At 39.2% G+C, this 16,881-nt stretch overlaps 1 protein-coding gene across 5 annotated transcripts in view; it reads left to right on the top strand.

Annotated features, from left to right (window-relative positions):
• The window catches only part of MEIS2 (Meis homeobox 2), a 173,345-nt gene that overhangs the window by 40,599 nt on the left and 115,865 nt on the right, over positions 1-16,881 (top strand). For 3 of the 5 annotated variants that reach the window (XM_074149062.1, XM_074149065.1, XM_074149063.1), the window contains exon 8: positions 11,318-11,463. In XM_074149062.1, coding sequence (XP_074005163.1) covers positions 11,318-11,463 — 146 coding nt within the window. Of the gene's footprint in view, positions 1-1,194; positions 1,297-11,317; positions 11,464-16,881 lie in introns of all 5 variants that reach the window. The other 2 variants (XM_074149061.1, XM_074149064.1) reach the window with 1 other exon arrangement.

Raw genomic sequence — 16,881 nt, forward strand, 5'->3', positions numbered from 1 at the left:
CCTGCTAGGCTTTTTTGTTTGGGGTTCTTATATACAGCCAGCCCTATCCTCTTTGAAGCGGGGAGCTAGATGATTGCAAGTTCTCTGGAGCCCAACTTGTGAGGTCCTTCCCTAGGAACAGTTCAGGGACACAAACCAGTCGGTAAAGGCTTTGTAGGCACTGCATATTTGTCTTTTGCAATGCTTTCTGCTACAATGAAAGACTTGAAACGAAATTACAGGCTTATGAACAGAAAAGCAAAGCATCAGGTGTCAGAGAGGTGGGTCGGTGCTTTTAGTTTCGTGCTGTGAACTTTTAGGCAAACAGTGTTATAACAAGCCAGTGTGCTGTGGTTTTACTATTTTTATGCTTCCTTATTTTCTAAATCAAATTAATGGAATCTTTTGTCAAATACTTCTCCATGTTCCTATGAAATTATGCAATGCTCTATCAGTTCTTTTGATCACTTAAAGCAGATCCAAAGCATCCTATGGGATAGTTTGGGTGTGGAGAGAGAAGGCCATGGCCTTCCCTTCTTGTTTATTTAATGATTTTTATCTGGTTACTGAAAACAATCCAGTAAAACTGTTAGATGGGAAAAAATAAGTTGGTTGTAAGCCTTTCTGATATCATAAAGATTTTTTTTTTTAATTTGTCTACCAGTTGAAATTTTCTGACCAGAATTCACGTCTGTATGCTTGCTGCTTCTTCCAGTTTGAGGCATTTGGATATTCTTAACTGTGTCTTCCCTCATGGCCGAAGCCAAGCTCTAAGAAAGTAGAAGGGACTAACTAGGGGCTTCGGCTCTTAAATGCTTGCTCTTCTAATCTGCCTATTGAACTTGAAAGACAAAATGTTTCAGGCCTTTCCACTTTTAAGCATCCAATATATATAGCTGATCAGGTATAGATGGTTTGCATTTTACCTTTACAAGGCTTCTTGGAGGGAAAGACTCTTGAAAAATGTTACCCTAAAAGTAAATAGGGGCAGATCCAAAGCGCGGGGTTGTCAGTGGGAATGTGATTCCCAAGTGGGAGCAATCACTGGATCGAGCCCTCTGTTGTGAGCACCAAAGAGCAGACCGCTTATAAACAGTATTAGTGATGTTTCCAAATACCTGGCACACTATATTTGAAGTACGGGCTTTAATTTAAACCTACAAGAGCAGATTGTCAGTGTTCCCACGTAACCCTTCACATTCTGGCGTTTTCCAGACTGCCAGCCAAATGAACACTTTAGGAGGAGGTGCATATATATGTCTGCAGCACCCAGCGGGTTAATCCACCCTACTGTGCATAGGTGTTGGAGCTCTTATGGTATGTAAGACTTGCCAAGTTTGGAGTTGTTTTGGGATTTTTTTTTTGTGGTTTGTTTTGGTTTTTTGTTTTTTTTTGTTTTTCCTGGACTATGCATTCACCGCAAGCATCTTTTCTGATGCTCCTCAGGTGTTTGTGAATGCATATCGAGACGGTACTTTTATTTGTGTTTTATGTAACATACACATTTGTGTACATTATATCACCTGGAAAAGCTTTTCTGGTTCATTTTGATACTTTTCTATTAAAACACTTTTTTTTTTTTTTTTTTTAAGCATTCAGCCATCCTCCATCTTTTAAAATACATCTTCAAATAGACTAATGTGTGTTTTGGACTTGTGTCCTAACAAATGTCCTTTTTAATAACTGAAGCTTTTAACTTAGTATCTGTCAGGAACAAATGTCTGTTACATTTCTAGTGCTAACTTTTTTTGGAAAAATCCTATGAATGTGAGCTTGTATGCAATATTTCAGCTGGTGATTTTTAAAAGCTAAATAACCCTGAAAAGAGAAGTTTCTAATGTGGACAGTACATGAACTCTTGCTGAATTAGTGGCTACCAGCTTAAGGGATGTCTCATGAGCAAGAAGTTGTGTCCGACAGCATGTTGTCTAAGGGGAACTGCAAGACTTTAAAATGTCTCACAGTTTATAAGTTTGTAACAGCTGTAAGGAAAATTGAGATGCTCTTCTGGCTATTTTCCTTTTCAGAAAAAAAAAAGACATTTATATTCTTAAAGAAACTACATTTGTGATTTAATGAAGAAGAACAGTACAGGATGTTAGCCATCATCTACATCTACTTCAAGTTCTCCACATTCTGCTATTTATAAACAACTGCAAAATGTTAAAGGTTAAATATTGATGAGATACTATTGAACTTAATTACTTAACTTCAACTGCAGGTAGAATTTTAATTGAACTTGACTATTTTTGCTCACACTTCCTATTATTCTGATGACAAAAATAGCAGGATAGCAAACAAGAAATGGTACTTAATATATATTAAAAAGCTATATTTTAACTTTGGTACAGTCGATTGAGGAAACTAAAAACACTATCCCTCTTACTCCAATGGGGATAGAGAACTGAAAAAAGAAAATGGTCTCAAAAAAGATGTGCTTTCGGGGAAAAAAAAAGTTTTTTTTGTCTCCTGATTTCTTTAATGACTTGTTATTGTTGTGTCAGCTGTAGCCAAAGTCTGCACTGCAGCTGGTATTCTTGACAGAATTACTATGAGAATGCTAAAAATATTTCTCTAAAAATATATAGAAAAGCATTTTAAAAAGAACTCCATTTAGACTGCAACACAAGGACATTTTGTGTGGCAGCGTTTAGTAGGATGAAAAAGTTAAACAGAATAACAGCTATTTACATTCACACTGCAAAGTAATTACCGAAGCAGACAAAATACTTAAACCTAATTTAATAATGCTTTCCTTCAGCCTAGGTGCCAAAACCTGGGTGTAGATTTCCCAAATTGTGCTGAGGTGGAGAGGGGGGAAATTGAAGTTAAAACCTTGCAGAAACAAGTGCATTGAACACTTCTACAGTGAGGTACAAAGTTTCACTTTTTAACAGAAGAGCATCATAAATCAGCATAAACCACAAGTTTTAATGAGTATATCTCCTCTGGAATTGTGCAGTGCTTGCAATTCTGTGTGAACAAGACAAGGATCTGGTCTTACACTCCTTACTCAGGCAAAACTGCCACTGACATTAATGATAATTTTGCTTGAACAGAACAAAGTGCTTGATGGCGGTTATGCCAGCATGAGGGGTGTGAGATTAGGATAAACGTGCAAAAAAAGTACAACTTCAAATGGCTGTACCTCTGACTGCTCGAGCTAGCATTTCCTCCAACTACAAGGATCTTAATTATAACATTTGCTGGTTCAAAGATTAACATTTAGCATTCTGGGAAAGACTTTCTGGACTTTAGTAACCTGATCAGTACGGTCTCCTTTTGGTCTCTGCCTCTCTCTGGTTCTTTGTATTGCAGGGGAGATGATAGTATCTGGCACATTCCTTGGATGACTTGAAGATAGCAGCCTTCTGTGTTTGGGGCTGAAAGATTGTGAACTCTGTGTTAGCAGAAATGCCACACAGGGGAGGTGAATAGAACATTAAAGAAGCTTTAGCTTTAGGTACTGCAGCGCAAGCAGAGTTGAATTTGAGAGCTGGGACTTAAGTGGACATTTGTCCCTGCTTTCTTCCTTAATAAAATCTGAGTGTTAACTGTGGGTAAGGGCATTTGAGAGATCACTAAAAATGAATCATTGAGTGCCCAGAAGAACTTTATTATGATATACTATGGAGAACTTTAGAATATACCGTGTACTTTTTACATGCTTATCCGAGTGCATGTATGAGTTACTATTACAAAAGTAAATGGTTTTGTTCTTTGCTGCAGAAGCAAAATAATTCGCCACATTAAGATGACAAAATAAAACTCATCAAAAACTGGATCTGTGTGGTCCTTTTTGGCCCTGTGTTCCCACCTAGTTTTCTTTTGCCCCATGAAAGGCTATTGAGCAAAAAAACACAAGCTCCAACCAGCAACGTTTGTTGTGCTTGTGTGTGTGCAATCCATTTTGAAAAACCCTGACACAAATACTAAATTTGGAAAAAATGTCAGTGCAGAAATCCTGACTGGCCAAACTGAGTTTAGGAAAAAAAACCCTAAATTTTAAAAATCCCCAGACTGATATCGGGTTCCAGGACTGAGTCTTTGTAGGTAGAGCCAAGAGAGGCTGCTTGGTTCAGTGTGTTTGCCCCAGTAGCAATTAGATAGAAGGAGTTATTCTGCTCTTGAAGTTCCACATGGATGTTGCTGCTGCCCAGTTAACCAGTGTGAAAATACCATGGAAAATAAATTATTAAACTATACTGTTATTACTAACTTGCCAGCTCCAGAGAAACAAATGCAGCCACATTTACATATGTGTCCATCTGTCTGTTTTTACACTTTATGTCTTCAGCCAGTGGGTGAAATTGTTTTAATCCAAGCTGCAGTCTGATTTTTTTTTTTCTGCTGATATTTTTCTGTGTATGTATGTTATTTGTAGATGGACACGCATATTCTTGACAGTAGCTAGTTCTTAATTGTCCTTTTAAGTAACCTAATCTATCTGGCCACGGTAGTTTTAACTGGAGTAAGCAGCAGAGTTCTCCATGGATAATTTTCGTTAGTTAGCAGATTGTTACCATCTCAATGTTGCTGAAATCCCTAATCTCAGGTCAGCGTGAAGCTGCAGTGGTTACAATCCTGTTGCCTGATGCAGTGTGAATGGAAGTGCTTTCTGTCAGAAACATGTGGTCTCTTCAGTGGAGAGCCTGCGTAAATCCTGTGTAAATAGAGGGAGGCTAACAAAGGATGAGCCCCTGCAGCTCAGAGCATTTGGAGCCATTTGGAGGCTGAATTTGCTAAATGCTGCTTATACCGCCTGAAAAGTTGAAGAGAAAGGAGCATAAAATCCCTTCTTTTTTCTCTTTCTGCTCCTACCCTGGGGGGAGGGTGTTAAGGGCCAGGGAAGCCTGAGGTAAGCCTATGAAGACTGTTTTTTCAGTGCTCTTTTGAGTGTGAAAAAGGTGGCATGGGTCACTGTCCCCTCTTTAATGTCGGAAAACCCACACAGTTAGTAAATGTTGCATGTAAACTAAAGCATTTCATCCCTTCTCCTGCACTCCACGGCAGTGGGCCATGAACTAGTCACTTGAAAATCGCAGAAAAATTTCACTTCAACATGTCTGGACAGTTTAGCACAGCAGGAACGTAAGAGAGATCAGTAATTAGCAGGTTGCTTTACTATTCCCCTTGTCTGCATTGGAACACTTTTTTTCACCTGATGTGAAAAAATGCTGGATTATAATGAACAAACCGCGAACCTCCTTGCTGTATAAAAGAGCTTAAACTGCTGTTTATTAGTTTGCTCTTTAAAAAGCTAGAAAAATGTTGTTGGCTTTTGAATATAATCTCTAAGAATTCCTGATTTGCTTCACAAATAAACACAAGCTTTAAGCACAGACAATTAAGGGCACAAAAAACCCAGTCTTTTTTTCTTATTTTTGGACAGGAAAATAATAATAGGGGAAATGTGAAACATTACAGTTCTGCAAATAATTTTGAAAGATTTGAATCACTGATTTTATAGCATGCATAGCTATAACAATAACATAGCTGGAATGTCATTTCTACCTTCAAGTAAATAATAAAATATTTGCAAATGCCTTTTGAAAATAAGATGAATTAGTGATTATAGAAGGTGCCTATTCAGAAATGGAAAAGGAACAGTTTTTATTCTGTCTCTTGTTGTAAATACACTTTAGATACCAGATACCATGCAACTCTTCAAGCCTCTAGCACATATTGCCAGATGGCAATAGGGACTTGCTCCTAACTGACAAACTATGCTAAAATGTGATTAGATTGAGTAGAATAGCTTTGTAGGTGAGGTCTGACAGTGGCTTAAGTTCTCTTCCTTTTCTTCCTGTTTTAATTTACGATAATTATTAATGCTTGGATTGTGTGAAATTTGTACGTATCATCTTTACAGTATCAGCCTGGTGGAATTGCTATGTCCTCCCTGCTGCTAGAAAGGCAAAAGGATAACATCTTCTGTAGAAAGAGAGATGGTAGGGCTGTATGTCTGAAGTCTTCCTGTTCCTTTTAGTGCACCAGTATCCAACCTTTCCATCTCTACAAGATGCTCACTGAAACATACGATGTAGCACCATGAGATATGTCTGGTGTCTCAGAGATACACAAGGGGAGGGAATGCAGGGGGCTGATTACAGCAGCTCATTTGAGGAAACCACACTCCAGGACAGGGAAAGTGGTGGCTGAGCATGCAAGTCAACCTAGGGTGCCTGTGTCAGGTCTAAACAGCTTCTGATGGCTCCTCTCTTCCTGCAGTCAAGTAATTCAGCAAAACCAGCACTGGCAGAGCACTGCTGACAATGGCACAGCTCCAAGCTGGGGTGACCACTTGAACTGTTTGTGGTTTCTGAAATCCCAGGTTTGCCACCCATAACCTATCCTAATTCATTTTCCCTAGACAGTAAGATGCAGTAGATAGTCTTCTCATCCCACAGAAGCAATACTTAAGTCAACTTCTATGAACAGCGATCATTAAAAGAAGGACAAAAAAACAAAAACCAACCCCACAGCCATCGCTTCATTCAAAGTGCTGTGATCTGCTGAAGCTGTAAGGCTAAAAGCTTGACAATTTTAACAGGGTGGAATGGAGATAAGGAGTTCTCCTGAAGGGTCTTTGATTTTGGAGCTGACCTTCCCTCTCTATTAGTCCTCCCCGTAGCACAGACTATCTTATCTTCAAAACATAATCAAACACTTCTCTTTCTAGCTTTTTGGCAGTGGCAATTAACCAGATTTCTAAGATTTTTCTCTGGTGGTAATGTGGATCATATTACTAAGCTGAACATCCTTATTAATAATGGTTTACAATACTTATGTGTCCAGATGGACACATTATAAGTACAAAAAAAATAATTGCAAATTGTGAATATAAGTGGCATGCAGATTTTCCTCTTTGTTTTGCATTTATATCTACATATTCTACTCCATCAAAATATTGGACTGAAAGAGTGTAGAATAGTTTACTTAAGATCAGTACAGTGCACCGCATCTTTCCTTTTCAGAATCCTTTAGTTTGGTTCTCATATTGCTTGCCTGATTTTTAGAAAAATGGTGATGTGTCTTGTCTTCCCTCTGCCTTAGTTACCCCTGCTCTTCTCTCTTTTCCTTCAGCATGACAAACCATAAAGCTGTAAGGGACCTCTGATGGTGAAGAAACCCAAACACTGGGTCTTGAAATGTATTTTTCCAGAAATCACTTTTCTTACTGCTCTGCTTGTTATGATGGTAATAGAAACTATTTCTAGAGTTTGAATTTGGGCTGTTACCAGACTTCTCTGCTTTGGCCTGACTGGGTTATCCTTTTTAGTTATGATTTTGTGTAGATTGGGAATCTGTTATTCATCCTGTTCACAAATGGTAAAAAGACTAGATGAGCAACTTCTAAACAGCACTTACTTCAGCTGGGTCTTTACTCTGTGAGGAACACAAATGGGGACTAGGGTTGAGATAATACTAATAGCGTGGAGGACTGTCATTGATTCAGCAAGGTTGGAGAGGCCTTCTGTAGGACTGGACTCTGTTTCCTGAAGAATCCTTAGCTGTATAGACGCTGGGGTCAGCAAGTTAGTCTGTCCAAAGAAATCAGTTTGTAGCAAGTTAAATTTAAAATTATGGTGCAATGGAAACCCAGCCCTAACTACTTATTCAGTATTTTTTAAATAAAGGTAGCCTCCTTTGCTTTCAGTGCAAAATAATGTATCTTGTAGGAAGAAACCCTCAGCACATGCTAAGAGTGTCTGCACACAGAGCTAGTAGAAGCCTAACTTCCCGCTGCATAAAGACGACTTGCATCTTCAGCCTCCTCCTCAAACCCTTCCCCTGGAAGAGAAGATCTCTAAGGAACCCTGTGTGGGTCACTTTGCAAAGTTTCTTTAAACTCTCTCCATCTTTTATAGGGGTTATTGAGACTATTACATAGCATTGATATAATCTTAAACAAGCTGGGTAATATGCCTAATTCTCTACTGGCTTGAATCCTGCGTAGTCATTGACACCTCCACAAAGAGAGTGCCACTTAAGAATTCTCCACTTTCCTAGAACAGTGATAGGGTTTTGCAATCGCTTGTATTCTTTGCACAGAAATAAACGAGTGAACATTGTGCAAAGCAGGAGAAAGTTTTTTGTTTTTTTTTTTTTTTTCTGCTGTGTGAAAGAGAGTCAGTGGGCCAAAATGTAGACTTAATTTCCCCACTTAAAAATTGGGATCACTGTGCTTATGTAATTGCAATTTCCATACAGGTTAGGACTTGACTCTACTCTTCTTACAAATGACTATCCAAATCAGGATATGAACAGTTCACATAAGCAGAATCACTTGTAATGATGGTTTAACTTTAAAATTATACTCCTTCATAGAGCAGTTAAAAACATAGTTAATCCAGTCTGCCATAGAGTGACTTTCCTGACCGTTTTATTTCACTTTTGATAATTTCTTTCTCTTCATTTAAAATAACTCATGTTTATTTGGATATAGCAAACTAGGATCAGGCTTCCATACCCCAGAAGTAAATCATTCCATCCTGGAAAAGTCAGTTATGGGCTACTTCTATGATTTCTGGCCACTGAACAATATCCAATAATGTGAGCAGTTGTAGTCCTATTAAAAATATGACAGTAGAGCTTAGCAGGATTGGGCCTGTAGTTCACCAGGAGCAACAAATCTTGCTGTATTCATCTTCTGAGGTCATTTGGAGGTATGATATTTGAATTTCCTCTCATGAGAGTATGGAACAGACTAGGGAAGCACTGGTTCTTACCATTTTGATGGCTGCTTAAGGTGGGAAGGCAACGGGAGATTCAGCTGAACTTTCCTCTCCTGGGCTGCTATTAGCTTTTTAAAACTGGGATATTAACAACCTCTCTAAAAGGTCTAAACCCTGATGTAGCAAGTAGGTGACTCCTGCTGAGGATGCTCACAAACAGGATAGTATGTATATGCAGACAAACAGGGATTTGTCCATACAGAGAGTGAACTGGTGCTTCTGCGGCGCGAAAGGATGGTGCAGAACGGAAGTTTTATAGCTCCATGCATCCTGTGCATACACACATAGCTTTTACATAAAGAGACAAAGATATCTTTATCCGCACGACAGATAGACAAACAGACTGACTGACTTCAAACTTGCACTTTCAGTAGGGATTTTTTTTCCCCCCATCTCCGGGTACTGCTTTTCAAAATTGCCTGAGGCTACAGTACAGCACCTCAGATCCCCAAGGCCCATTGCCTGGCTCCTAATAGCCACTCTCCATCTGTGTCACATGAACAGCTGATGAGATAGCTCCAGTGTCTGTATTTTGGAGAGCATATCCACCCAGGTTAAAATGCTGGGGTTGCCAAGGAGCAGTCAGAAGCCATTAGTGTTTGTGAGAATTTGCCTTGCAGCAGTTCCTTGGCATAGTGGAAAGTGTGTGTGTGTGTGCGCGCGTGTGTGTGAGAGAGAGAGGGGTAGGGTAGAATATGTGGGGGGGAGGGAGCAACGGAAAGGAGCGCTTTCTAAATAACCAACCTCTTGCAAAAGTGAACAGTTGCTTACAGTGTATAGGGCTTCCGTAAGCTCTTTGATTAGCTTGCTGTGATTTGACTCTCCTTTCTCTATCATTAACAGAAACAAACCAAAAAAAAAAAAAAAAAAAAAAAAAAAGAAGCAAGAGAGAGAGACCAGTGACTTCGGGGTCTTGCTCTGGTGTTTGGGCAGATGGAAAGGAGCTGCTCTGCCTTGGGGCAGGGTGGTTGTAATGAAGTGGCCTGTCAGTCTGTAAATAGTGAGGGTCATCTCTTCCATGTGATGGAGGGTATCACATTGCAGTGAAAATGGAAATGTCAATAAAATTAATCTGCCAGCTCTTTGCTGTGGCTTTTTCGTCTCTCTGGTCCAAAAGGGTTGGTTTTGCAGAGGGGAGGCAGTAGAAGAAGGGTGATCTGGCATGGGAGGGAAGATGGAGCTGAAATGCAAGTTTTGAAGCAAATGGACTGTATGTAGCAGCAACGTATTTCGTTTAGCAGCACTACAGAGCTAGACAAGGCTATAGGAATTAGCTCGTGAATCTATAGCATTCCTCAGGAAGCTATGGAGCGTCTAGCTCAGGCTACATTGAGCACAGAGTTTATTGTTTTAGGCTTTCTTGGACAAGGTTTTTACTTAGCATGGGATTTATGGCATTTACTGCTAATGAATGTCTATTCTTAAATTACAAAAACCACCGTCTCAGCACAATTCCCAGATGTCCTTCCAGGACCTCGGCTTCTTAAACACCAGCAGGGAGCATAAACTCTCCACTTCTCTGTTTTCCTCTTTCGTGTGGCTCCGGGCTAATGATGTGTAAGGAAAACACAGCAATCTATAAAGTCTCAGTGCTGTCCCAGTATTCTTCATTTATTTTGCATTTGATTATGCCACAAGTCGGATCTTGTTTCTTTCCTTTTTTTAAAGTTATTAGTTCAAATATTAATGTAGGAATATGGCATATATTGCTGCTCTTGATTGATGCCTTCCCAAAAACAGGAAGACGTGCTCGTATGAATTTTAAGAAAGTAGGGGTCCTGCAATGCCTTGCCAGAAGAGTTTTTCAGATACATAATTTAGATGCCCTCCAGGCAGGCTTTCAAGGCATTTTTGCTGGAGGGCAAGAAAAAATAACTATGACTGTTAAAAGTAAATGATTTTTGCTAATGCACAATTAATGCCAGGGAAAAGCACAGAAGAGAAAGATGTTGATGGAAAGTTCTGATTAAGTGAGAGCTCTACCTTGATGTGCATCTTTTTTTTTTAATGATAATAATCACTGATGCAGAGATGTAGAAGTTTTCATGTCATGCAAATGCTGTATGCAGGGTCATACTAGGTGTACGTGTTTGTGCGTGCGTATGTATGTGTCGGGAGGTGATGGTTGCGGGGAGGGGCTCATCTGACAGTGTGTTATGTGCACTGAACAGTGACACGGTTACTGCCACCTTGCAGAGGGCCTCGAATATATAGACTACAGAACATTTAACTTGATTACTTATAGTACGTATTGAGAATGGTTGTAGGGATGCATTTATAGTGAATGGGTTTTCTTGTGGCAGGTTTTCCCACATTGAATCCTGTAATTGACAAAGAGCTATTGCACTATGTCAAGCACACAATTATAATTGAATTAATGATATATGCATGTGTGAGAAGCAAAATTAGTATTTGAGGAGACGTGGTTTCTAATTTTTACATATTTGTATCAGCACTCATATATAATGAGAAACTGTATGTGCCTGATCTAGCAAATCAAAATAAAACTGTGGTAGTGCCTTGGTAATTTATGATACTTTTTGGTTTCTATACTTTGTTCATTAAATGTCTCCTCCTTCCTGTTCTTCTCTTTGTTGTAGGAGATGGTTTAGACAACAGTGTAGCCTCACCTGGTACAGGGGATGATGATGACCCAGACAAGGACAAAAAGCGTCAGAAGAAAAGAGGCATTTTCCCCAAAGTAGCAACAAATATCATGAGAGCGTGGCTTTTCCAGCATCTCACAGTAAGTGGTGCCCAAAACCAAAATAGATTTCTATTCATGTGCCTAATGAGGTTTATTCTATTGTTATTAGAAATCAATTGTCCCCATAATTTTTGGACAATTATTAGGGCTCAATTATTGTTGCTTTTTTTTTTGTCTTCTAGATTTTTTTTTTCTTGGCTCTTGGAATCATGACAAATCTAAAAGAAACCTATATATATATATACACATATATATATATATATACACATATACATGCCAAGAGAGAGAGAATACAAAGCCTTAGCCTAGAACAACACCCACATATAAAGTAACAATTTTTTGCTTTGAACCATTCAAAATGTTCCTAAGGACAAAAATGGGGGGTTCTTGGTTTAACTTATATAAAGCTCTGCTTTCTGGATTCTTTATGGCTGGCCTCTGTTTAAACAAACTTCATATGTAAGTGACGGAAGACAGAGCCCCAGCCTGTGTGTGCTGACATATGCTGTGGGATTGCACAAGCAGCACCTTGCAAACTTGTATGTTACCTTTTGTGAAACATGTAGAAAGCTTAGAGGTTCCCTAATTCTCCAGCTGCATAACTGTCAGAAAAAGCACCTTTTTAGTTTCTCTTCAAGTCCATTATGTTAAAAGCTAGCCATATTCGTATTTGGGGGAGAGAGATTAAATATGCAAAAAAGCAATTCTTTCCACGGGCTATCTTTATCCTCCTGCTTGCAATTGGTTTTATGTGTTGGTGTTCTGTTGAGTATTATGGCTTCACTTAGGCGTCAAAACACGGTTCCACAGAAAACCTAGTAACACACTTTGTAGTTTACTTCATGTGGGAAATAATGGAAACTGGTAAAATTATCAATTGATTTTCCTCTTCCTCTCACTGTAAAATTGTTTCTCACTTGATAAGGCTTAAAATGCTAACTGTTATTAACTACCACTTCTTCTACCAAAGTTTTATAAATTTCCATGGTAGCTGATGTTGGTTACAGTGTAATGATTTCAGGACAAAGTACCCGATTTATTTATGATAGGGACTATCGAACTGCGCTGCTAGCAGCACAGCTAAAGGGGGGAGCGATAGATCCACATTTCTAAACCATCATTTTGATGTAAGGACATTAGTAGCAAACTAAGGTGCATTGATCTGGCCTGTGGGGTCAGGATTAGCTGGAATAGCCAGTGTCTCTGCTGGAGTAGTGGTTATTCCTGCCTCCCAGCTATGGCCATTTCAAAGGTCAGGTGCCCTGTACCCACTTGGCTCAGAGGAATTAGACAGAACATGAGTCTCTGGGCTGATTACTTAACCAAAGACAAAATAATGAGTCCTAAGCAAATACTGACTAATTGAAAGGGCTGTAAATCCATTACATATTGGTCAGGGATAATCAGGAGTATTTAATCACTTTTATCTATTCAGGAGCACTGAAGCTGCAACAGCAAAGCCCTGAACCTTGCCATGTGCTTATTATTCTCATCATTATCAAAATTACTTCACAGCTGTTCTTTGCTACATCACCTCAGCTGGAGATTTACTAACCTGTAAAATGTTTTTAATTTGGAAGTCGAGTGAGTGTGAGTGGAGGGTTTTTCATTTAGCTGTAGGGTATCTTTAGAGGAGTAGTACAGGCAGACAGCAAAAAGCAGGGCCACAAATAAACCAGTTGGTTTTGTACATGTCTCCGTGTTAGCTCCATTTCCTCTTATGAAATTTGTGATATCTTGGTTTTTTTTTTCTCCCTGCCTGCTTTTCTCAGGCGCTTCTTGAAAGTATTCGACACATGCTTATTAAACAATCAACTGCCTCTCACTTCTCTTGAGGAAAGTCCTCACGGCTTTTTGAAATCCCTTTTCCTTGTTTCCATCCTCTCTCTCCTGATGCTCTCCATCCTGTATGAATTGAGGAAATTTGCCATCACTGGTGAGGATGGCCTCGCAAAAATCAAATTAAATGAACACAAAAAAGCCCCAAACCTTTTACCGTTCAAGCTTTAATGAGTTTGCAGGTGTTGAAAGATTTACTGTGCTGTAATTCTCAGACCTGCAAACTGATAATGGAGACCCCTGACCAGTGCAATGTAAATTCAGAAAGATTCTTGCCATAAACACATGCAGGGAAGGAAGAAAACTCCTTTCTTTTAAAGATCTTGCACTTTTCCTCAAATTAGCTTGTCCATTCAAAGTGCAATGCTGGCTGAGCCAGAACAGGGGAATCTGTGATGCACAATTTTATCGTTTCAAGTAAATATCTTTACAATGGCAGTCCATGATTCAATGTACATTCCTTCATTACTACTCTAACCTTATTTCAAATTGGTTTGTTCCTCCTTTGTGCTGTATGACCTGTTCTTGTATTACAATAATCCCTTGATGTACCCTTTTTTCTTTCTCTCTCTTTTTTTTTTTTTAAAGAAACTAATTGAATTATCTCATTATTTTAATTTGTTAAGCAAATGTATTTTACATCTCAGGATGTGTTCTTAAAGAAGGAGCTGCTTAGGCTTTGCCCCCTGAATGGGCCATTGGTACATTTTGACATTCATGCATTCATTAAGGAGAGGAACATAAAAGAGCTCTGGTTGTATTTTTTTTTCAAACACCCAACCAGCATGGAGCAACTTTTCCATAAGCCACAGGGGTCTCTCTACATATGTTCTCAACTGCAAGCCATTGTCACCTATTCTGAATACCTCAAAAGGACAAATAAAACACTAAAGGCCAACTGTAGCAATTGTTAGCTGTTAGTCTCAATATGACAAAAATCATTAACCTCTGGTTTCCCTGGAAGGAAAGGCAGTGGCAGTCCATCTCTTATGGCGTGGATTAAACTTGAAATTCCTTTAGATTGTCAAATTCAAAGAGAGTAACTCAGTTCTGACTAATTGTATTAACTTATGATTTTAAATAACATGTTGTGTTTTTTTTTTTCCTTTATTCAACCCGTTTGCAAACTCCTAAGGTAGCCAATTTTAAAAACTGAATTGCCTAAGTGACTTTCTTGAAGAGACAGACACTTGAACTCTGATGTAGAATGAATGTATCTGACAGGCTGTGTCTTTCAAAACAATTTCTAACCCCTATCAGAGCTTCCACTTTGCAGTAACCTTAATTATATTTGAAATAGGATACACACGCATGTTTTTATTGTTGGAAATCAAATGCAAGGAGTAGGAACTTCTGTCATGTTCTCCTTCGCTTACTGAGCTCTGTCTTATATTTGGAATTACAGCAGTACCGGAAGATGAAAGGGCTGAGGATGAATTGGTTGGAAATGTGTATGCTTTTTCTGGATAATATCCAGTGTTTAAGAAAGTAGAGGAAATCCTAGTCTAGTAGTATAAGCTTTTCAATAGTACATAAAGATTACGACATCAGAAAGGTAAACCTGACATTAAGGCTGTTTTTATTTGAGTTCAAAGGTGGTTAAAGAAAAGAAACAGCAAGAAATCTGACCCAAGCAGAGAGTTTATTCATAGCTTTGGAAGACTCCTTTTCCTCTATGCCAAGAAGTCCTTAGTATACTCAATTAGCCTCTCAGACATCTCTGCTTTCCTCCCTCAAGTGCTCCCCTATTTGCCCTGCAAAGAACATATTTGATCACGAAGTGAAAACAGGAAGTGCTCAAATGTATAGACACCTCTAGCTTACACCAATGTTGAGATTAGGATTTCTTACCAGCAACTACATAGAGCCAGCCCCCCTCCTCCCATGCCCTTTTGAAGGATGGAGGACCTTTAAAATGTACGTACGTAATCAGAAGAGAGCAAAGTTATAAAGGAAGTAATTATACCGTTCTATGGACTTGTACCTCTGGTAGTTCATCCTTTTTTGCAGCATAGTGTATCAAGGACTACACTTCTGCTACATTCAACGTTTTTCGCCCTTCTTTTACAGAGCTGATAGAACAGAGACATGTTTATTCTTTGACACTTATTTACCTGGAGTGATGCCCTTTGTTGAAATTCTGGTTTGGTTGTTTCTTTTGTGCAGTCTGTAAGAAGATCTATATCTTAACTAAAAGTACCAGATATACCAATAGTAGCATGCAAACTAAACCTTTCTTATGACAGTGCCAGATTCCCAGCTGATGGTATTGGGGATGTCTCCCCTGAAGTCAGTGGAGTTGAACTGCTTCCGCCCCCTCCCCCCCCCCCGCCTTCTTTTGCTAGCTGAAGTTCTGTCTCATAACATTTGTTTGAACAGTGTCATTTTAGCCTGATTTCCACAATCTTCTGGCTTAAAATCTTGCTCTTTACACAGTCTCTTGTAGAGTAGATTTTGGTTTCATCTGTTTCATTTTTAGGATAGAATAAGTTCAGCTGGAACCAGCCACGGCTTTTGTACTCACCTGAATTAGTTTCTTAACTTGCAGTATCCAGGTGGCCAGATTGGATAATGTGAATAGTCTTACTGAAACAGATTTATTTTTTTCTGTATTTATGTGGGTGTATCTGATAATATAATGTATTTCTCTCATATTTTAATGAATGGCTCAGCAAGCCCTTTATGCGGGGCAGCTATTTTATCTATTCATTAGAGTTGACTGTAGACATAAATGTTGTCAAGCAAAGCCAATCTTGGAGCAAGCTCTCAAAGCAGTTGAAGCCATTCCACTTTCATAAATATCTCCTCCCACATCCTTATTTTAGCAATAATACCTAAGGAAGGGTTAGAAACATAGCTGCCTATTGCATTCCACACTGAATATCTTACTTTCTTTCATCTTATCAAACAGTAGAGGAACAGCTTTTCTCAGAGTACTGGTCTAGGAGAAGCATTCTTCACGTTGTTGTTTTTGCTGTACTTTAAAAAACAGAAACAGAACTGAAAATACAACAGACCTTTATCCAGTTAAAATGGTGGCATGAAGGCTAGGACACTCAAGAAAATACAAGAATGTGAAGGCATACTGGTGAATTTTAGTGCTTGTGTTGGACCGCACTGTAGCATGCTATACACTCCATTGAGGGTACATTGAGGAGATGGACGATGTCCTCTGACTCTCCTGTAAAATGACCTGCATGTGGGTTCGCATGGCTGCCATTTCCGCTTCAGCGCACCATGTAGTCAGAGAGTTGGAGGAGCCTAAGGTACAGTTTTATTTCAGGTCTGTTTTTTAGTGAGGGCTGACTATGTGCTGAGTTTGCAGCCAGGTAATAAATTGCCTACTGGTGTAGGACATGCCTCTCAGACTGTACAAACACCTCCCAGCTGGAAATACGTCCTGCAAAATAATCTTGTGCCCATTTTTCAGCTGGGTAAACTTTGGGAGGAGAGGTTAAATTATTTCACCTGAGTGCTAAAGAAAAATCAGTATCTGAACATTCAACTCCCATGACCTTTGGTACCATGGTACTCAAGGTGATGGAGCTGTGCATCTTTGTACCCCAAAGTTGCACTGGTCACTTACCAGAAGAGCTGGCAGCTGCCATTAGCATTTGT

This window comes from Numenius arquata, chromosome 6, assembly GCF_964106895.1.
Source record: "Numenius arquata chromosome 6, bNumArq3.hap1.1, whole genome shotgun sequence".
NCBI classification, from domain to species: domain Eukaryota; kingdom Metazoa; phylum Chordata; class Aves; order Charadriiformes; family Scolopacidae; genus Numenius; species Numenius arquata.